Source organism: Leptinotarsa decemlineata, unplaced genomic scaffold, assembly GCF_025532065.1.
Source record: "Leptinotarsa decemlineata unplaced genomic scaffold, Ldec_3_MD MMD2_P_RNA_scaffold_11, whole genome shotgun sequence".
Lineage (NCBI taxonomy): Eukaryota > Metazoa > Arthropoda > Insecta > Coleoptera > Chrysomelidae > Leptinotarsa > Leptinotarsa decemlineata.
In genome coordinates this window covers 3,939,133-3,963,454 of record NW_027412525.1, presented here as the reverse complement: position 1 = coordinate 3,963,454, position 24,322 = coordinate 3,939,133, and the positions used below count along the sequence as shown (strand labels likewise).

Sequence of the window (24,322 nt, the reverse complement as noted above, 5' to 3'; positions counted from 1 at the left end):
GAATAATACTTTGTTTTCAGGGACAACTTCAATTATTTTTCAATTCAAAAACAACAAAAAATGCAATTTTTTTTCGAACAAATCTGACTACACTACTGGATGCACATAGTTTTGAAATGGTTCAAGTCCAAAATAGTTCGTGATGCGTTCGTCATCAAAAATGTTATGACATAAATTAAAATTCTAATAACATATCAAATTTCATTCCCTTACATTTTTCTAATGACGAATGCATTCTGATTCAATTTAGACATGCGCCAGTTCATAACTATGTGTGGTCTAATTTTTAAAAATCACAAAATTTATTATTATCAACATTGAAAAATATCACACAAGTTGACCCTGTAAATGAAGGCTCATTCATGAAGTTTGTTTGAACATGTTTCACACATTATTTAAATCTGTGTAATATCTTCATCAGAGAGTAAAAAATTGAGATTATAATGTTATATCAAATATATATATGTTCATTTGCGTTTGTTATTTCACTTAATAGATCTTGTGTATACATGAAAACTATTAAAATTACAACGGAGGCAGCTATAGCAACCTGCGGGGCATTCGGGTCCAAGATAAAAAAATTATGGATATTGAGTAATATGGTATCAATCAATGAAAAAAAATTGTACAAGCACTCATAGGAAAGTGGGCACACACGTATCAAAAAGGGAATGATCATACCACGGAAGTGATGCACTGTTTGCAACATTTAATATAGTCATGAATATTGCCGGGGTTTTATCCCAACACCAAACCGTTATTTTAACACTTCGTCACGTGTTTCGATCACCAAGTGATCATCTTCAAGAGGAAGAATAATCATCTTGATCGAAACATGTGTCGAGGTGTTAAAATAACAGTTTGGTATTGGGATAAAACTCCAGTAATATTCATACCATGGAAGGTGTGAAAAAATCTCTTAGGGTAACGCTTGATCATAATACATGCAGGTGTTGAAAATGCGTTTGTGTCTAACATTTACTTCAGATGGAAATCAAATTGTAATACAGATGCAATGAAGCAATGGAAATCTCGTTGTGAACGTTGTGAATCTAAACACTTCCTGATGGAAACTATGTACCAACAGTAGGCGAAAATTTATATTATGTAAACACTAAACGGTAAAATAACTTTTCAAAACAAAACAGCGAGTTTCTATTAAAATATATTCACCAAAATTAATTGAACAAAAATAACAATACTGTTCGTAACAACGATCTGTATATGACTAAGTTTTCCCCAAAAATAAAATAACGACTGAAAAACCCACACTTCTTTTATACGATAAGCATTGTCTGATTTAGACAATGCAATAAGTAATTTTATGAATCACGACTTCCCAAGTCATACAATGCAAACACTTTTCTGGAGCGATAGTCGGTTATTACAATTATAATCATTAGGCAACCAATCCATACTGATAAATGTATAGTTATCAACGCTTGCCGAATTTATTTGAGCCAAAATTATTTTTCTAATTAATTGTACTTCCTGAGAAAAGTTGGTAGTGGACAATTACCATATCTCTTTATCATTCGCGCATCTTAGAGGCACAGCTAGGTTTGGCAAGTAGCCAAGTTGTATATAGTCTAATGAAGTGGCTGACTTATCTAAAATGCGGCTCGGTTCATCCATCACTTATTTCAGGCCCAGAAGTTCCAAGATATCATTTGCAGGTAGATGTTAAAATCACCCAAACAAAAAACTTCATTAACAGTTTTGTATTGATTGCTGTAACTTCAGTTTCAAATTTGTTTAAAAAAAATCCAAATAATTTTGTTGTGGAGGTCTGTATATGACTCCAATACCAAAAATATTCGACATTGATCCAAATTTGCTCAATGTCATTTGATGTTTGGATTATGTATTGATGTTTAGAATCCCTCTTTTCCGTAAATGCCAACTCCCCCACCCTTGCTCTCTCTATCAGCACGGAAAAAGTGAAACCCATCAATATTATTTCATTCATTGATTTCATTACCCAACCCAAATGAGACACTAGTTAATATTTGGAACTGTTCAGTGTTGAAAAGTACCTGAGACTGTAACATTACAGTAAAAAACACGGTAGTTTCAAGCCTTGTACGGTAATGCGGTTACTGTACGAATTAAAACGGCAACCACTTCGCAAATAACTGCTAGTTTTCTGTCAACCGCTGGTGATACGAAACTCCAATAGAATCATATCAGATTTTGAATCAGAATTGTCCCGATCATATTATAGAAAAAATTAAGGAAATATGAAAATGGAGCAGGCAGTTCCGCACGAAATATAAAGAAGAGACTGTTTATTGATAAATAAGACTATTTATTGCATTACATTTTATTTTTGTTTCTGTTCTATTCATCCTATACTCGCGATATTGATTCAAAAATTCACCATTTGATATTTTTTTGTGACTTAAGGTGAGTTCGCAAAAAGCTGTATAATGCCGGAATCTTATAGTTACAGATTCGAAATTCCGGAAGTTTTCTGATTGCTGGTAATACAAGCTTCAAGGTTAAAAATTCGTATTTGCACGGATCAGGAAAACTCGAACATCAGATCTGTGACAATCCGTCCTCAGTATCTCATATTCAAGTGCAAAAGTCCTGTCCATGGAGTCAAACGCATCCAAAATTAGTGAAATTAGCAGTTATTATTTTCGTATAATTTTGTCTCATACTTGTGTCTGAGCTTTTCCCAATTGCTTATATATTACATGTTAATTGCATCGAAAATTTATGCTACGAATACTTTCGATCGAATTTTAACAAATTCCACAAAAAATCGTAAATTTCAATAGTTCGGACTTCCATTGTCTGATATGATATGATTTAAAATTTCTGAAATAACAAATGAAAATGAAAATTGAAAAGAAAAGCTGAAAATCACAATGGGGAATGTTCCTCAATTTGGGTTATTTCAGCAAATGCAAGTTTGAACAAAATGAAGTTGAGTTTAATTCATGACTTTTTCAAATTCACTTCGAAAAGTATTCAAATTGATGTTTCAAATGTTGGGTTTTAATTTTTAAAGGTATTTTTTTCTAATTCACATATTGGCAACAGCGCCTATATCAAGTTGAAATAATTTATACGTACCTAGATATTCTACTTTAAAAAAGGAAAATTATCCTTATAAATCAACAATTAAGGCAAAATATAGTTCAATGCCATCTCCACAAGCCACATAAACAACAGTTGTTTTGTTATTTATGTATATAGAGGAAGATAGATTAGGTGCGCAAAATGTCATACGTCACAGAATGTTTCGGAACTCGGAACATAAGTAAACAGAACAGCACGCCTCTGAAATATGTCATCTTTGTTTCTCATACAGGTAACAAATTCATTGTCCTTTATTAACCGATGTTGCCAAATGGTGAAATAGAAACGAATCCCTTTAAATGTTGAATGCATTATTTCATTCCTCTTTTTTGAGTATTAAAATAATTTTTTGAAGAAAAAGGTTGAAATGATAAGTTTAAAATGTGTTGTAACCTCAATCATCAATTATTTAATTCAAATAAATGAAAAAAATCCTAGAAATTAGCCCAAACAAATTTCCACATGAATGCGCATGAACAACGGGAACAGTTCTCAACAGTTCAGCCTCGAGAGCAAGAACGATTCGGGACAGTTCAAAACAGTTTAGGATTATTTCGCAGTCGAAACCAGAACAGAAGATTCATCAGTCCAAAATTAACCTCAATAAACCAGAACGCTCTATAATAACTGCGCATGATTCTGAAGTTCTAGAACCAGAACCATGGAGTACTTAATCTGTTCCAGAACAAACCTACAGTGTGATAGAACCAGAACAAACCTATTGACACTTGGCAATATGGCATAATCGGCACAAACCACTAGAGTAAGTAGTTTGTGATAATCGGTTTTCGGCCATTTATAAGAATTAATTTTGATAGGTTCAAAGTGTGATTTTCAGCAAATATTAGTTTTATTATTAAAAACCTTATAACTTAATATTAGTTAAAAAAAATAAGGATGAGTGATATCAAATCATTTTTACATCAGTTTTGCCAAAAGAATAAGGTAGAACCGACATTCGAAGTTAGACCAACCGGTAAGTAATTTATCGTATATATTCACTTTTAATAATTGAACAATTATTTTCAAGGGCCAAAACACCGGCAGAGGTTCCTTTGTGAGGTCCGCGTAGATGGCTATAATTATGTAGGTGCTGGAAATTCGACAAACAAGAAAGATGCTCAAAGTAATGCGTCCAAAGATTTTGTTTCTTTTCTTGTTCGTCAAGGTCTTGTAAATCAAAAAGATGTTCCCATTGAAATTGATGTTGCTCCAACAACCCCAACGATTCATCGTAAGTATATATTGATTATTTGATTTGCAGATATTATCGAATATTTGCAAGTTATATGTTTTAAGGACTTGCCTTAGTTTTGAAAAATTCACAAGTGGCTGTGGCTAATAACGAATCTATAAGTCAAAACTTGGCATTATGGTTTACTTTCGTAGATATGGCCATAAAAGAGAACATTTCAGGAACTCACTTATGTTAGGAACTGTTATTCGTCTATTTCAAATGTTTTCACAGAATAAAAAGCTTGTATTTCTCCAAAATTACCCTATTTTTGGAATCATGTTCTAAATGATATCAAAGTTTTAGTAGAGTTTTTCTTATCTATTGAAAATATTAGGAATTGTCAAAGTCAAGAAATGAAAATGATGTGGCCAAATTTCAAAAATTCACCTTAAAACAAAAAGATCAACCCTTTTTTAAAGTAAGTTTGATTTGGGATGAACATATCAATCAACTTAGCAGAAAATTAACTTCATCTTGAGGATTATTTCCAAACATTGTAGTAGTCCAAACTTCTCTGGGGCCTTTGCAGATATATTAAATGAGTGAATATAGATATATTTATTTGATCATGTTATGTATAAAATGCATTTATGACAAGTCAGAAAAACAAATAGGTGCAAGGTACAAAGTTTTCTATAAAATAAAATAAACAGTAAAAATTTTTAAGAAGTTTACAGGGTACATTATAACGTATTCAAATTAAGTGGAATGAACACCTGCACTTGGGTTGTGAAAATGCATTAGCCTCAAAATTTCGAGCGGATCGGTGGGCGTGTTCCAGAATATGCAAGTGAGATGATCAAAGACAATTTTTCAAATGGCACATTTCCCAATTTACTGACGATTTCACTACGGAAACGGGCGAGCACATCGTCGCGCAGTCTCCGCCTTTATACTTGCCGTATTCACGGATAAATACCTATACTAAAACCAATAATGATTGAGAGTAGAAGTAAGCCCAGTTGACAGCAAATCGGAGGCGTGCTTATTAATTTTTGAGAGGGTTAAGAATGGTTTTTTCACTATTGGGTTGCAGCAATTATATGTGAACTCTTTATAACTATTCTCAAGCTTTCGAGTAACTTAAATTCATCGTCAGGGGTACTAGAAAATACAAATTACAAATTTTTGATAATAGAATATATTATAAATGTAAATGTACAAATTTTCGTCTAATCTTCAACCTCAGATTCGTCACTGTTGCTACCGCTATCATCAAAGTGAATTATGATTGGTTCAATATTGTGTTCAATACGGTTGTCTACGTCCCACATTTTTTGCTCCTCTTTTAAAACATGCTGCATGCATTTCTTCCAGTCTTCTGCAGAAACAGTTCGAATAGCTTCTTGTAGGTGATGTTGCACGTCCACTAATTTAAATGTTCTGTTTTCTCGTGCCACATATCCTTTTACTTGCGCCCAGATTAATTCTATTGGGTTTAATTCGCAGTGGTATGGTGGTAACCTTAAAACTGTAATTCCACGACTTAACGCCATTTCATCCACCGCGAATTTTTTATATTTGTCTGTGTGTAATTTTGTTAGCTGAAGTAGTTCTGCCTTTAAACTATCTTTGTTATATTGGATGTTCTTATTAATTAACCATTCTTGAATTGCTGCTTTTTTCCATAATTGTTTCGGTAATGGTTCTAAATGTCGACTATGGTATGGGGCATTGTCCATGACGATGACAGACCCAGGTTCCACAAGTTGAATGATGCCTTCAAACCATTTTTCAAACACCTCCGCATTCATCTCTTCATGATAGTCGCAATCCACTGTCGCTTCCTATATGCGTAACTATCAGACGACTACCTTTTCCAGATGGCTGTTTTAACCCAACTGACAAACCTTCAATAAAGGCTTGTCGTGCACTTGTTATATTACCATCCTGCCATACTTTTTTGACCTTATGTTCTTGGTTAACCCATGTCTCGTCCATGAGGTACAATTTTTTTTGAGCTTCCGAAATTCGTCAATTTTTCTTAGATAGTTTCTTCTCCATGCTATTATTTCTTGACGTTCAATGAGAATGCTTTTCCTGTCAACTTTTCCGTACGTAAATTTCATTTCATGTACAAGTTTCCTAAAAGTTTCTTTACCCATTTTTGGTACCAATTCATGATCGCTAAGTGCCTCCAGAACTGTTTGTAGTGTGGGCAGCTCATTTCTGAAAAAGAAACTGAATAGTTCTGCCGTATACTGGTTTTGGCTTCTTCATCAACTGTGATTTTTTTCGTCCGCTACTAGTTTTTGGCGTTTGTACGTCCCCATGAATTTCTGCTTCTCTTAGTATTTTGTAAATCGATGATTTTGATACACCGGTATAATCAGAGCACATATCAACTAATGTATCTTTTGTAATTGTGGAACTTAATGATGTAGAAATGCCCGGTTGGTTATTCGGAGGTACACACGTAGAATTACAGCACATATGCACAAAGTCATCTTTTGGTGGCTGATGATCTCTTTCAAGACAGTGAAATACCCGCAGTACAATTTGTTTTTCTCTTACTGACCGAGACTCCGACCGTTTTACGGTCGGAGTCTCGGAAGGCCCGACCATGTCTCCCATTTTTTGAGTAGTTTGAGAACGGTGTAGAAATATAATTATGTAACGCTTAAACACTTATTAGCACTATTATTTTCACCAATTGTTATCACAACACGTCGATTGATGACTAACTTAACTGTAAAACGTACAATTCACGCTGTATAATTCACAAACCAATGATATGCTTATGGCTGCAAGTACATTAGTGAGGACTGCAACGATGAGATGGAAGTTACGGTAAAGTGACAAAGACAGAAATATCGTTGCGTACAGCGTTGCCACTAGTTGTAATAAATATCTAACACTATACAGAAAATAATGAATTTTAACTGATCAGTAATCAGGAAATGTATAAGTATTACTCATTACAAGCTCATTACTGATTTTTGTCTTAAATAATACCTTTTAATCGTACTAGTATTGTGTATTATCTATAATTTGCCACAACCTACAACTCTACTGCTTACTATATTTTGATTCTGCTATAAACTGGTAACGTAAAATTTAGATATGACAACGCGCTTTACTCTCAATCTTTATTGGTTTTACTATAGGTAACCATATTTCTATCGATAAATACATGTTCGATTGTTTGGAAACTGTATTGTTATGGCAGACAGTCGAGAAGTAGATATGTTGTTTTTTGTCTAAAAACAAAAAAATTGAAAGCAATTTGAAATGTATTTATTTAGGTATCAAAAATATGATGTCGAGTGTATTTGGTGAGGATTAATACGCAGCTAAAGTTTTTTCATTAGTATGTTTTATTGAACGAAAGTCATTTCTGTATGTTTACTGTCGTAGTGGATTACGAATTTCCAATTTCCTCGGGTATCCAGGATCTATCAGTTCGGGCAAGAGGCAAGCCATGTAAAAAATCTCTAATTTTGGTTTCATATCATTCGTCCAAAATAAATCGTCCTTAATGATCTTTAAAAAAAATGCCTATTAATTTTGTTATTTTTTATGCAACATGAAATAAAAATTATTCACAATTTTTTCAACCTAAAATTTCAATATTTATAATCACAAAGTTTTTTAAAAAATAAAGTTAAATTGTTGAAGGCAGATAAAATATGAATAAAAACCAATTTTTTCGTTTCGATATCACAGATTGTGAGATGTTACTAAAGCCCACCTTTTCAACTAGCATTCCCAGCGGAGTTCAAAATACAAAATAACACAAGGAACATAGAATAAAGAAAATACTTTTGTCTAGTTTCTACTGTGTTTATTTATTCGTTACGACTGGTTTCGGCTTATAAGGCCATTTTCAAGTAAGTTATTTTCAAGTAAGTTACTTGAAAATGGCCTTATAAGCCGAAACCGGTCGTAACGAATAAATAAACACAGTAGAAACTAGACAAAAGTATTTTCTTTATTCTATATTCAACATGAATTTCTACAAAATAAATAAGTCATCAATCGAACGAGGAACACAAGGAACGCCTAGTTATGTGTAGCTGCCCTTGTACTTGATAGTAATAATTATGATTTCGTTTCAGCTGCATGTGTAGATTCTCATCTAGAGAACAGGAATTTATAATTATTTGCTCAATTGCTTGCTTGGGATGCATTTTTGACGCAGTTTTGGGACACTTCACCTCAACAATGGCGTCATCTCCAATTAACCCATCAGGACTGGCTCCAAAAATATAATCGAGTTCATCAATGAACATTCCACAAGGTTCAACCTGTGATACAAAAAAAATCAATGTTTGCATTAGTGTGTTATTAGAGTATATTACCTTGACATGAAAATCATTCTCCAGTTGTCTAATTGCAAATGGCTCTTGTTCTGTTCCATACTTGGTGTTTGCATTTCCTTCAAAAGTTGAATAAAGTAAGTTTTTCTCCTTATTGGCACAACATGTTGACTTTCGCATCTTGCAAATTTCACCAAAATATGAAGCTGTTAAGCGAATATGTCTCTCTTGTTGCCATGTATTAAGCTCAATGAGTTTTATCTCCTCGGGAGTTTTTTTCAATGAATTGAGAAAATATTTTTTCTTTCGCTCGAATTGATCAGTAGGTAAATCTGGATCAGGATTAGCATCCGGACCATAATCCTTATCTGGTAGAGCATGTTCCTTCTTAGTTCTGGAAAGTTTTTATTCTTGCGTCTCCTGATTTTCTGAAGTTCACGTCTCCTTTTGATCTTTTCTACATATCTTTTAGTATAAAACGGATCTTTGTTTTTTCCAAGAACATTATAATAGTTCCTAGCAGAATTGAATGATATAGCAGCAGCTTTATAATGTATCGCATAGGATCTTCTAAGGAAATAGTTAATTCTTTTTCCTCCAACAAATTTGCAGATGATGCTGTTGTATTGTTCAGTGATATTGGTATCCAGATCCGCTATCAAGCTGGTTGCATTTAAAACTAAGCGGTTGATACAAACTTCAATATCGTCCGATAGACCACATGCTCTCATGCTGGGGATATGATCAACTTCATTTAACCTTACAGAACACTTGAAATATGCTATCTTCTGACATTTTTTATGCTATCCGAATACATGTGATGGAATATTCTTGAGGTCTCTGCATAAGTTTGCAACTTTTTTCTCTAATCCTGGACATCGCAGCAGATTTTTTTGAGGTGCGTAGTCTACGGGCATTGCCTTCGACTAGTTTCCTTAGGCCTAGAGGTACTGGTAAATTTTTTGAAATACTTCGCTTTCTATCTGTTAATTGAATTTTGTTTATTATCTTCATTTCATTGCACAAATAAAAATGAAGTTACACGGAAATAAGCACTTCTCCATCTGAGATGAGCGGGCTTACTTTATATAATTTTAAAGGTATATTTTCAGAATATTTACCTAACATAAAATTGCAGATTTTTCATTTACCTGACACTAAAATCAGAAAACCAACACTTCATTCCACATTTCAATTTCCTAATTGAATTCGTTCAAAAAATAAGAGGAAAGAAGACAGATTAAAGAAAAGCACTGTAATAGGTCAAAATATAATCTGTACTTTCTAGGAGAAAAACACATTATTATCAGAATGCCAATACTTGTGTGAAGAAGAAAATCATTACGAATGTTTTTGATATAAGCATAAATATTTCGTAAAATATAATTTTTCTTCCATGAAGAAAATTCATTTCTGATGGTAATAATAATTAATGTAGTATCAAAAAGAAAGCTATACTTGTTACTGAAAACTATACCTACTTATTATATGAATACATAAATTTAAATTTTTGAAAAAATAGTTTTTTTCTTGTACGAAGTATATTCAAATCTTAGAGTCAATAGCTATTCTTGATTAAAGAAAAGAACACTTCTCATGTTAATAATTGATGTTTGATCAAAGAGAGAACTGTTATACTCAGTAGTAAGGTTTTAAAGCTTAGAATAAGTATAAAAAACTACTTGAATTTCAAGTGTATAGAAACACGATTCATCTTCAATTCAGTGTAGCTTTTTTTTCGTGTGGAAAGACTTCAGATAATATATAATCAGGTACCTACCACAAATTTCTCGGATCTTTGAAAAATTCCTCATCATGTGATTGCAACACTCAATTTTTTGTATCAGAAGTGTTCCATAAGGTCAAGCTTCCAGAAGTTTTTTATGAACACTACTATCACCATTTCCAATTAACTTGTGGTATATCAAACCATGCATTTCGATGCTCCGTCTGAAACCTTCAACTATGATATCAGATTCCATACTGATGATTCACTCCAATTTTTGTAGCATTTGTGTTCAGGTAAAGGAATTTCTTCATTCACCGCGGAACGCGAGCAGACGGCAAAAAAACTTATTTCTAACGCCCAGGAATAATTTTTTTTTCGTTCTAGCTCCAATTATACAGGACTGTGAAAAAAGAGCTCAATAATGATATATTTGGTGCACGCAGCAACTGGCTACCTACCACTCCTGAAGATGCATTATAATTTGCGGAATATGATCTTTTGCTCCAAGCCCCATCCGCTACTGGTATACCGCTTTCACCCACCTCTCCTAAATCCTGAGCTATTCGAGCCTCTTCTTGACCTGCTTCCTCCATGACCTTCCAAGCAGTCTCTTCAATTATATTAGCTACATTTTCGTGGTGTTGCTGATAAGTATATAGAGTTACTCATGAATGGTACATTTAAAACAGAGAGCATCTCATTTACTGTAGAGTAGCCATTTCCGGTTGAAACTGTGGCCAACGTTAAAACGCTATTTATGTCCATTCCTCCGTTGGTTTCTTCTATAAGATGAATGGTTTTTTCGATGTTGCACATTTTGCATACTAAGATAACTTTGGTTTTCAAACCCATTTTATATTCATGAATTGGATACATATCACTCAATGTACAATCGAATGGTGGGTGCTTGGATATTTCTGCTAATTGCTTCAATAAATATCCGATATCTGTCAAACGTCTCCCCTTCAGAGATATGCCTGTACAAGACCTGAAAAAATAACACATAAGTTCATACCAGAAAGATCAGAACGAATATATTTCTGCCTTTGGGTAATCTTGTCAGTCAAACGTATTCCAAAAACACTTTATTGTGAGATTTTCACTAAATTGTTTTACAAAAACGCAACACGTGTTTCGCCATACAATGGCTTCATCTGGCGTGTCTTTCAACGCGTGTCTTTCAAGTTGAAAGACACGCCAGATGAAGCCATTGTATGGCGAAACACGTGTTGCGTTTTTGTAAAACAATTTAGTGAAAATCTCACAATAAAGTGTTTTTGGAATACGTTAGTTATGGATTTTCATCAAGTATCGGCCGATTCCATCATATATCTTGTCAGTCGTTTCCACATTTTGAACGGGTGAGGCTACGGCAGAGAGATATTTGCTACACATTGACTGAACATCAGCACTGATATTATCACTGAAAAATAATTGTTTGATTAATCTGCTGATGTATCCACAAGGAAGTACTATGTATGTTTCATGGGAATAATGGATTACCTTTCCGAAACTTGAACAGATGTTGGAAAAGTGGAAACGAAGACGTTTTTTTTTTAGAATTGTCGGTAGTTGACTTTGTCCTACAAAAAACGAAATAATGATTTTTCTACGACCTACGACGAAAAGTAACTAATATAATAATGATAATCTACGAATTGACAAGTTTCGAATACCACATACTCGATGAGGCCAAGACCAACATGGGGATATCTGAAATGGTATATGTTCGATCTCAAAAGCTTGCTATTGAAATTATTATGTTTTTCAGGTGAATCCTAATTTTTTAGTATTTAGCCTAGAGTTGCCAGCTCTAAAATTTGTACAACAAAACAGACTGTTTTATGGCATTATTTTTATTTTATGTATTGTTCCCCCCGGTCTTTCTAATCCACTTATGCTCATAAAATTCAGTATTCCCTAATATCTTTTCTCAAGCAACCTGTAAGTACATTTTTATAATTCTATTATAATCTCTCCTACCTATGTTAATACAAACCTTTGTTTATACCTACAATCTGAAATCCCTTCTCTAACTGCCGATGTGGAACATGGCCATTTTGTAAAACTCATTCATTACGTTTCAAACCTTGTAACAGTACAGTTAGAATTAAATCTTGTCTTGTCTATAGTACATCTAGCTAGTTATTTTTCTCATCCTATCTTTTCACAAGAGTTATTGTAATTCTTGTGTGCATTGAGCATTCATACTCACGATAAAACAATCGTGGGTCAAAACAGTATAAGACATAGTTTTGGTCAAGTGAGCAAAAAAAATGGTGTAACACAAGGGCTATTCATTGGAAAGTATTGTATCGGATACGTCCGTTCAGTCATACCTCTTAATAACCAATTATTTCAGGACATATATTTGTCCGAAATTTTATACAGAAACTAAAAAGGTATTACAATTCCATTCAAAAGGTTTTCGAAAAAATTCTCTGGGAGTACCTGAAAAACGTTAAGATATAAATTGTTTCCCGGAAATCCTATGAACGAAAGGAAATTATAAATTTAAAGGAAATATATCCCAAAATGAAAATAATAGCATTATCAAAACGTTTCCTTTCCTAAAATTCCATATTAATACTTCAGTTATGTGTTTTTTGATACTGCTTTGTCGTAGGATAAATTCATAATGAACATTCGTGCAATATATGCATGTATGATTCTTTATAATAAAAACTGTTTTTGAGAGATATCCTAAAAGTTCAAATAATTTATCAATAAATGAAACTTCGACAACCTGTATCCCAATAAACTATGGATCTAAGACTTTCATATGAAAAAAACGCGATTTTTTTCTTCTATGAATATAGAATCGGGCATGATTACTCGTTTTGTCATATTAAATAAAAATTGCATGCGAAGTTGAATTCCAATAAATTTGTCCTAATCATCGTTGCTCAGTTATATTGAAATTGTTCAAATTTCCAAAATGGTGTGATGAAACTAATTATTTGAATAGTCAAAAACACTTACCTTGTCATCAATGATTTCTTTCCGACATTTCTACGACTACGTCTTTTCTCACTTGCGAACAATCGTTTTCCCTCCGCAACGCCTAGCCTGCCTTTTATCTTTTCCATGATCACAAAAGAACCAAAAAGTATATATTTACTGAAACGTAATAACGTTATTTGTATAAATACAAACTCACACTGATACAGTGAATGTAATATGTCTGCGCAAGATTCCGTACGCCTGTGGGTTCGTGGTGGCTTGCAATTGCAATCTCGGAAAACGAATTCTCGGATGATTAGAGGGCGCCATGAACTGGATGCCGAAAATGCATTTTCTATTTTACTTCTCAATGGTTTAATTTGAAAATGTAATGATTTGGAAATGTACCGAATTTTTAAAACATATATTCACTGGAGGGAAACTCCCATTTTCCATTATTTATAAATAATCAAGTATAGATATTTTTTTCTTGGAGAAAAATCGAGAACCAATAGTTACCCATCTCAAGAATATTTTTTCGAAGCGATCGGTGTAAGCTGCATGAAAATCTGACAACTTTTCGTGAAATTATAAGTAAAATCATTTCAAAGTGACTATGGATTCCTCTTAAGTGTGGAGGTTCGGCGAGCATCTTCCTTGCGTCAAAAGTATGTCTACGCAAATGTTCTAAATATTCTGAAGTGGAATAAAAACAGTTTTTTTAAAATATTTTTTATAACTTTTTAAAAACAAAACATTCATATTTTTAATATTGGTAGGAAGTGCATTATACAATTTAAAATCATAAGTTTTTTTTTTATTTCATCAGCCTGAAACGTTGAGGTCTAATAAAATTGCTGTGTGTATCATGATTGTGTGAACTGGATTGCCTGGGAAACAAGGGGGCCCTTTTGTGAATATCTAATAGGCTTGAGTAAATATACAAAGAAGGCACCGACATAATTTCATCAGTGATGAATGATTCATGGCAAGAATCCCTAAAACCGATTCCAGCAAGAATTCTCAGAGCTTTTTTCTGTAATGTTCATTTCAACAACTCTCAAGATGATAAAGCACGTGGAGTTTCTGATCTATTTGAGTCTTTCGGCCTAAAACAAACACTCTTTGAGACTACTCATATACAAGGGAAATGTCTTGACAACATTTTCACAAATGAAAACTTTAATATCTCAAATCTATGGTGGGGTGCTTCAGATCATAAGTGCCAAATGATTGACCTGCTAGACGCCACTCAGGTAGAAAAAAGAAAAGTTGACGACCACTTAAAAAATAGCAGAAGGCTGTACTCTCAATATAATATTGAACAATTAAATGGATTTTTGGAACTTGAGACATGGCGTAGTGTGTTTATTGAAGAAACTGCTAATACAAAATATAATAATTTCCATGAGACTTTCTTTCACCATTTTAACAATTCCTTTCCTTTAACTTTGATAGGACAATATAAAACTAACAATACAAACTGGGTAACACCGGAAGTTTTTAGAGCTAGAGAGCAAGTACTGTTTCTATATGACTTTTATAAAAACCACCCGACCGAAAATAACAAAGCTGCATATAGACTTAGTAAAAATGTATATAATAAAATGTTAACGTACTCACGTAAAACTTTTAATGAAAGTAAAATTACAAATTCTGAAAATGTCAGTAAAACTATTTGGAACATTATAAAAACTGAAACAGGGAAAAGAAGTACACAAAGGGTGTATCCAAAAAACATAAGTTTAAATAATTTGAACTTGTCATTTATCACTCATGCTGAAAATCTAGTAAACAGTTTACCAAACAGTTCAAAGGATATAGAAGAATATTTAGGCAAAACGAATAATACTGGATATTCAATGTTTTTTAGAGCGATTGATAGATATGATGTTCTAGCCGTGATACAGACGTTGAAAAACAAGAAGACTGAAGATATATATGGAATAAGTGTCTATGTTGTTAAACAGTGTGGTCATTTATTGTTGGACGTTCTTGAAAATATCATTAATACTTCTCTAAATGAAGGATGTTTTCCCTCATGCTTAAGTTGGCAAGAATCTCCCCAATCTATAAAAAAGGATCCCCAGAACTAACTCCAAACTTCAGGCAAATATCAATCTTGCCTTGCTTTTCAAAAATATTTGAAACTATTTTTTATAATCAACTAGTTGATTACTTCGAAAAGAACAAAATCCTGAGTCCTCAGCAGTATGGTTTTAGGAAAAATATGTCCACTTTGGATGCTATCAAGTCATTAACTCGTGCTATAAAAGCTAGTTTTGAAAGAAACAAAAAATTTTTGGGAATCTTCACAGACCTAAGTGCAGCTTTTGATTGTGTTGATCATGACATACTACTGAGGAAAACGGAGTACTACGAAATAAGAGGAGTGGCACTGAAACTAATCAAATCCTACTTGTCCAATCGATTTCAAGTAGTTTGTATTGAAAATCAGAGAAGCACTCCTCAGATAATAAGTAGGGGAGTTCCTCAGGGATCAATATTGGGCCCCCTTCTCTTTATTATTTATATAAACGATTTGCCAAATATGTTCTCCTCAAATATCGAGACAATTATGTATGCTGATGACACCACATTTGGCATCAGTATCAATAAAGGGGAGTGTCCGGCTACAATACTTGGGGAAGTTATGGAACAAGCAAAAACCTGCTTCTTGACAAACAAGCTCATACTCAATGAAAAAAAAACCAAAAGTCTCATTTTCGAATCCAGGCTACTCTACAATGTAGAAAACGACCTAGACATGCTGCACACTAAATTTCTGGGTGTAGATATAGATGTCAGGCTATTATGGAACATACATATATATACAATTTGCAATAGACTAAATAGTGCAGTATTTGCTATAAGAAAAGTTAAACAACTTATTAACCAATCCGCTGCAATAACTACTTATTATGCACTGTTCGTATCCATTATTAGATATGGCTTGTCTGTCTGGAGCTCGGCAGCTCAGTTTCATTTAAATGCTATATTCGTCATTCAGAAGAGGGCTGTAAGATGTATCATAGGAGCTAATTTTGAAGACTCCTGCAAACCAATCTTTAAAACGTTGAAAATAATGACACTTTACTCTCTGATAATTTTTGTAAAGTTACTATATGTCAAACAAAACATTAATAGTTACTCTGTTGTGTCCGATATACACGGTCACAATACTAGAAATAAAGATAATTTGATTTTACCTCAAACCCGGTTACAAAGAATGGACGACACTATTGATATTAAAATGTACAATGCCCTACCTCTTACAGTACGTTCTCTAAACTATAGTAAATTTAAAAAACATTTAAAGACATTACTTACGGAAAATCCCCTATATGGTATTAATGAGTTTTTCCATTCACTCCCGGGACCATAGAGCAAAGATGCCTTTCACGATTGTATGTATGTACTGTATTATTATTTTTATTGCACTGTATCTTCTGAAGATTTTATATTTTACTTTTGGCATATGTTAATTTGATGGTATTTTGTGACATGTTCTAAAGCTGTAGCTTTGTTATGAACCAAATAAAAAATTTGAATTTGAATTATGAGCCAGCAAAATACTATTTTCAACATAGTAAAATTTTTTATTGGTTTCGGCTGTCTAAGGCACTCCAAAGCTTACTTTTCAAACTTGAAATGTGGCTTGACCAATTTAGAGTAGTCCAGAGTGAAACCCAATAATTTGACACACTGGAATTCAGGTAATGGCCTAGCCATAGAAACAATCATGTTCTGTGATTTTTCCTTATTCATCATGAGTTTGTTGACACTGAACTAGTGTAGTCATTTTACAAAAATATGCCATGAGAATTGTGACCATTACCAGCCGAATTCTGACTCACTCAAATAACTCAAAAATTTACCTTCAGGTGTAGTTGAGCTGATTCTTAGTTGTGATGTTCAACTTTTTTTTCTACCTCACTAGTTTTCTGTGACTGACTGACTTCTATGAACCAATAAAAATTATTTATCTGCCCATCAATCCCAATTCCTGCATACTAGAAGTTACACTAACAAAAAAATTAAAACAAATAAAACTGTTAGATCCAAAACATTCAGAGACACACTATTGATAAATTTTAATTTGTACTGATTCCTATGTACCAACAAATTACAACTTCTAAACATTACAAATTGCAACTTACAAACTTTGTTCACGCTTTACTTCCTTAGCTAATATGCATCCCTAAATTCAAAATCTAATCTTTTTAATCTCTTTTAATCTGTAATTAGCTTGTATTGCAATATTACACTTTTTATAAAACTTGTTTTCCATGTATTTTTATTATTTCAGTCAACCAACAATATGTAATCCTATTGAAAAAAATTTAAAAAGTAGCCTGAAGTAGTTAAAATGAATGTTTACCAAAGTTTTTTACAATTTTTTCGTTGCAGATGGCCAACAAGAAGACATGGCCAGTGGTCCGCAGCATTCAGTATTTGGTCAAGGGATGGGACCTTCTAGTTACGGGGAAGCTTACCGTCCTCGTGGCAGGGATGATAGTGATTGGCATCATATGGATAGGGCACAAGAACAAAAACGAATGGAAGAAGCTGAAGATTTAGATGTCAATGCACAGATTCATGGAAATTGGACAGTAGAAAACGCCAAATCTAAATTGCATCAGTTTATGCAGTCTAACAAGATACATGCTGACTACAAGTATACACAAGTAGGGCCTGATCATTCCAGGTTTGTTAAATTGAGAATATTTTACCTTCGCTTAATTTTTTTTTATTTAGTTTATAAGTACCATAGAAATCAAAAATATAGAAAACCAATGCCATATTGAAGTAATGTATCCTACTGTAGTGTTTTGTACTAATGTATACTTGGCAGTATGGATGCTGCTGTGCCAGGAGGTATTCAAGTAAAATGTAAATTGTTGCATTTGCATGAAGTGAGAACTACAAATTTATGGAATCCATGTCATATCAACATGCTTTATTCGAAAATTCAATTTCACCATCATACATCTTGATGAAACTTGGCACAGATGTACACTTTAATATACATATAATACATATACATATAATACATGAGCCCAAATTGAAAGTTATTCTACCATGTGTGCTTATTACTCCTACTGTATTACTGCTGAATTATGTTTTTTTTGTAATACACCTGAACTATGTTTTTACTTGTTAGCTCTATATCTGACTTAAGGTTTTTTTCAATTACTCTCCTAGTTTGCTGCACACAAGTGTTCCACCTAATTTTTTGCTTAACTCTCCTAAATGTTTATTTTATTTTTTGTTCACTCGCTTCAGGTGTTTCTAGTTGATAAATTACTATTGTATTCATGTATATGTGTATATATGTATGTGTATTGTGTGTATATAGGCAGATATAAACTGTAACATGCTTGTTAATATGTCTTGTTATTGGGATTTATTCCTGTTTAGACATTGAACAACTTTTTTATATATATATATATATATATATATATATATATATATATATATATATATATATATTAAGGAAAACCTATATAAACTTGTAGTTTTTAATGTCATCCGGTGTTTAAGTTATAACTATCTTAAGTTTATGAAAACCATCGGAAATCCATCTGTGATTATTTATTTTGTTTTGGTGATTGAAACACATGTCGGGGTGTTAAAAATAACGGTTTGATGTTGGGATAGAACTCCAGTAATATTCATCTAAAATGTCCTCAAATTGAATTTTTGTTCGCTCTTCTGATTCAACTCTTGGATAGCAAATCAAGTCGCTTTCATATTTACTCTTTTTAAGATAAATTGCTTTTTTACCTTTTATATAAAATTAGAGAAAAGTTTTATAAACTTAGGACTTACAGTTTAAATGAAGATCAAGGGGTAATGAAATGACATGAAAATTATGTGAAATTTAGAATAGATATAAACATATTAGTATGTCTTTGAGGACTATTCAAAAGTGAGTTGATGATTATAATATTTATTTATTTTTTATTTATTTATTTATTTAATTGATACACAAAATACAAAAAATAAGAATAAAGTAAAGGTTAAAGTACTTTTACAGAAAAAAAATTGGAAGGATTTTTGTTTATTATTAAATCTTTTAACTGAAAATTACTCTGGTGCTGATTCCAGATCATTTTTTTAATGATCAAGTTTCTTGACCTCATTTTAAGCTTACTTCACAAGTGGAAGTTGTTTGACCACTTTGCAGTAAGCTGATTGTTTTTATTTTTTCTTTACGAGGTCCGGCTATTAAATAACAAGACTGCGCGCCTGGAGTGTGCCTTAGAGGGGTGGAAAAAAAACGAGTAGTGCGTTGGGTATCTGGAAATCTTCTATTCACATACCAAAACAAGTCTTCATGACTATTATAGTATTTGTGCAGTAGCGGTTTGAAACAAACATGTTTTTCTCTCATCAATCTTAAATTTCTTGTTAAGTTGAAAAAACTCTGAGTGCTATAAATTGTTGCAAGAGGCCTATGGGGAGAATTCTCTATCTTGTGTGCGTGTTTTTGAGTGGTGTAAGCGCTTCAATGAGGGCTGAGAGAGCAAGGATGTCCAAATCAAAATTCAAGGCAATGTTGATCGGTTTTTTTTCGACATTAACGGTACCGTGATGATTGAATGGGTTCCAAAGGGTCAGACTGTCAACCAGACTTATTATTTGTCAGTTTTGGCAATACTGCGAGAACCAGTTCATACGAAACGGCCCGAGTTGTGGAAGAACAACTCTTGGATTTGGCACCAGGACAACACACCTGCCCATAAAACGCTATCTATGAAGCGGTATTTGACCGATAAAAGCACTCCAGTGCTCGAACACGCGCCATACTCGCCAGATTTTCACCGTGAACTTTTTTTTTGTTTCCGAAGATAATATCTGCTTGGAATTGTCTCGATGATGCAGTAAAACAAAAAACGGCAGAGCTCTTGAAGGCCCTCGCCAAAGACTTCCAGCACTGCTTCAATCAATGGAAAAATCGTAAGGAAAGGTGTGTGGGGAGGGGAGTATATTGAAGGGGAGCATTCAAATGTAGAATAATTTACATAATAAAACCCTTTTTCGTAACCAGTCTCATTATTTAATAGCCGGACCTCGTATATTTCTATGAATTCTATCAATGCAATTTGCAAAAAAAATGAGATTCCATTGAATTGGTTCATTGGCAACTTGAATTTTTTGCAATTTGTTATTTACATTTGAGTATAGAATTATTATAAAAACTAGACCAAGAGCAGTAGAACACAAGCGATAATGCATTATTTTGTTTATAGAATTGTAATAAGTCGGTTCTATGAACTTATATTCTGCAATTCAAAATACTTCTAAGAAAGATGTATTTTGAAAAGCATGTACAAAATTAATCATTTTTGAAATGAAATAACTCCTGTTAAATTTCTATAAATATTGAAGTCTGTTGAATTTCTGTAATGAATGGTGGATTCAATAATTAACCCAAACATCCTAGAAGATAACTGTTGAATAGTTTATAAAACAAATTTTTGCACTTTGTCAATACAGGCATATCAACTTTATTCAATAATTTTTTTGATTTATCGAATCTACTTGAAATATAAATGCAACTTTTTTATTTTTTCATTGATGAAAACAGGTGTTATTTTAAATTTACAGTAAAAAAAAAATAATGCTTGCTCAAATATTAATTGCTCTTGGTTTATGTTTTCATACAGATTCTTTACCATACGACTAGATGTTGATACATCAGAATGTGAGTATACAAAAAAACATCTATGTTTGCACTCTTCATTTGTATTTTTTTTTAGGACTTTTGTTGCTGAACTGAGTTTTTACGTGAAACAATTAGGACGAATCATTCATGGGCGTGATACTGGATCAAACAAGCAAACTGCAAGTAAAAGTTGTGCCTTATCAGTGGTTAGACAACTTTTTCATCTTGGAGTTATTGAAGCATTTTCAGGTGAATATTAAACGTTTTATCAGCAACTGTTTTTTAAAGAATTATACAGTGTCCCATAAGTCATATATCAAACTTGAAGGGGTGATAGGGGAGGTCATTTCCAATCAAAAATCTGTATTTACAAACATGTACATTTTTGAAAAGAGCAAAATTTATTGTAAAGAAGCCAAGGATATTTTTGATCATTTTTATTGAAAGTAAGTAGTAGGATAGTTGATCTATTATTTTCAGCAAGTGCAAAATAATTTCAGGCTTCACCTGAAATTTGAAGCCTACATTTATTTTCTTATTTTATGTCAAAATAATTTTGATTATGAAAAATGAGTGTTAAAACTTCCTGTGTTTTTATATCATTTGTATTTGAAACTAACGTTACTGCAATTTTATACAAGGGCATTTTCAAACGAATACAATAAACTGAAATAATCAACACTGTGAGTAATAATAATTTAATTTTAGTTTAATTCGATGTAAAGAGTGTTTTCTAGGGATGGCTTTAATTATTGATAATTGATAACGGTTATCAGTGTTATGATCTTCGTTCGGGTTTGAAGGCCGCCATGGTTTGGAACTGTATCACTGTCGAGGGTAGTACCAAGGTATTTCACCTCTTTAAAGAAGTTTAGTTTGCTTTTGAAGATTTCGGGAGGTTTTAAGCCTGATAAACTTCTTGTCCTGGTGAAAAGGACCATCTCAGTCTTCTTGGAATTGATCGACATGAGTGTTCCTTACACCATGTTTCTATTGATTTGAGCGCATTCTGCATTCTATCCCACAGTGTGTTTTTGCAAATTTGATGGTCTGCAAGATACCTATGTCATCTGCATATGCGATTGTGTAGAATCCATTATTGTTGAGGTGATTAATCAGGATATCCAGAACTATGTTCCAAAGAAGGGGTGATAAGACCCCTCCCTGTGGACATCCCCTCATGACCAGTCCTCTCACTGTGATGTCTTCTACATTGATACTAAATGCTCTACTAGAGAGCATCTTGAGTATCCATTCTCCTACTACCAGAGGTACATTCCTGGAGTTTAGTTGCTGGGTAATTGTCGATATCTATGAATATACCCAGAGTGTTGTCCAATGATCTTTTGATTCTGCCAACCACATGGTGAAGGGTCGAATCAGTAGACCTTCCCGGAGTATATGCATGTTGATTTGGATGAAGTGGGTTGTGAACTAGTACTTCAATCTCTTATGTATCGTTCACATAGCCTCTCCATAGTTTTAAAAAAGAAGGATGTGAGACTAATTGGTCGGAATGCTTTTGGTAAGGTGTAGTCCATCCTACCTGGTTTGGATACCACTCGTACTTCTCTCCACTTACTGGGAATGTACCTCAGAGCTAAAGAGGCTCTGAATATTCCAACAAAGTGCCGCATAAAAATATTCATTCCCCATTGAAGTAGGGCTGGTCTTATACCGTCAGGTCCTGGTGACTTGAGGGGGGAAAAGCCCGATATAGCCCATCTTATCTTGTCCTCATCAATCACTGCACTAGCAGATTGCCAGTCGTATTTTGAGGGTGTTCCGTCCAGTTCGTCGTTCCAGGAAAGACAGAAGCTGGGAAGTGAGTTTCCATAAGAATATCAGCGCTCTCTTGGAGGTTGGAGGCTTTGTCGCCATTTTTCCTTTGTCAGGATGGTGGTCATTTGAGAGTGCCTTCTGTAGCCTAGAAGCTAGTGGGAAGTCTTCGACTGCCTCACAATAGGCTCTCCAGGCTTCTCTTTGCATTTGTCTACAGACTTTTTTGGACTCTCTGAGGTTGGCTTGATATATACCCCAGTCCTCTTCGAGTCTTGTACGTTTTACCTTGTTAAAGGTCGTTCTCGCTGTCTTCCTGAGGTGTTTCAGTTAAGGGCAACGCCATGTATTGGTTATGTCATCTGTTTGTTTTGGATAGATACTGTGTACCTTTCCAGTTCTTCATTATTGACATGAGTCAGGACCTCTGTTTTCCGCAGAGCTCCTTTTAAGAGTCCATTGTAGAGAGCTACATCCGTCCTCTTCGGGTCACAGATTTTACAGTGGTTCTGAGATTCTGGCTTACTGTATAGGTCAACCAGCGGTGGTCTGACATAGATGATCCAGTCCTGGATTTTGTTTGATATTTTGGCTGTCGTCAGGGTGATATCTATTAATGTTTGGCTACGGGCGTTAATAAATGTCAGATCCGTGCCTTTGTTTAAGATTGTTAGATCTTTCTCAATTATATATTGATATAGGGACTTATCTCAAGGCGTTAATATCCTTGCTGCCCCAGCTCAAGTGGTGAGAGTTTGAGTCTCAACCCAATATAAGCTCCACTCTCTGGTTGAGGCAGAGATCCACTAGTACCTCCATTTCTCTGGTCGGTGGTAGGGTGGCTGCATCCGAAGGGAGGTACACTGATGCGAGTATCAACGCCGTATATCCTTTTCCATCTGAACATTCCACTTTAACCACAGTAAGGTCTGAGGTGTGTAATTGTGCCACCCAAAAGGCTCTGTAATTCCTAGGAACGTAAACAGCTATCCTAGGTTGCTGATTGCTTGGTAAGGTGAAGATTTGGCCATTTAGGCTACTGAAACCAGTAATTTTGGTCTTTATTATCCAGAGCTCCTGAATCAAAGCTATTGCATCCTCCAATACAACAAGGTTGTAACATAGTGTTGCCGTTGCCGCCTTTTTGTGTTGGAGGTTGCATTGTATTACATTCATCTTTTTTCCAACGTCCTTGCCCATGAGACAGTTGTTGGATTTGAAGCCGTCTCCCCCCGCTAGGGGGGAGACGCTGTATTTAGGTGCCTCCTCCGTCAGGTCATCGACTGTCATCTGTTCAGACGCTTTGACTTCCTTTTCGGGGCCCATAGTGGCCTTGAGGTCAATATCCACTTTAGGTGGCTCGACTTCCAAAGACCTAGGATCTCCAGAGGTACCTCCTGCTTCTTTTCGTGTTGCTCTTATAATCAATGAGGTAAACGCGTAGCTTGTCCTCATCGACTTCTTCTTGAGGACAGACATATCATCGTCTCCAATCCCGAAAACGAAGAGGTGTCCTTGTGGGTTCACCTTCACCTCATGGTGGAAAGTGCACCATCTGACCACCGTCAGGTCAGGGTTCTGCGCCTTCAGCCGACCCAGCACCTTTTTTTTTT

The 24,322-nt window shown here is 34.1% G+C and overlaps 1 protein-coding gene and 1 pseudogene across 2 annotated transcripts in view; one reads left to right on the top strand and one right to left on the bottom strand.

Annotated features, from left to right (window-relative positions):
- The first annotated feature begins 3,839 nt into the window (after positions 1–3,839).
- mle (dosage compensation regulator mle) overlaps positions 3,840–24,322 on the top strand; it is a 40,475-nt gene continuing 19,992 nt past the window's right edge. The window contains exons 1-4 of one of the 2 annotated variants that reach the window (XM_023163608.2): positions 3,840–4,066; positions 4,121–4,324; positions 17,669–17,966; positions 21,025–21,179. In XM_023163608.2, coding sequence (XP_023019376.2) covers positions 3,988–4,066; positions 4,121–4,324; positions 17,669–17,966; positions 21,025–21,179 — 736 coding nt within the window. In that variant the 5' untranslated portion in view covers positions 3,840–3,987. Of the gene's footprint in view, positions 4,067–4,120; positions 4,325–17,668; positions 17,967–20,931; positions 20,970–21,024; positions 21,180–24,322 lie in introns of those variants that run through there. The other variant, XM_023163610.2, reaches the window with a different exon arrangement.
- LOC141487543 (uncharacterized) lies at positions 8,302–17,026 on the bottom strand (annotated as a pseudogene).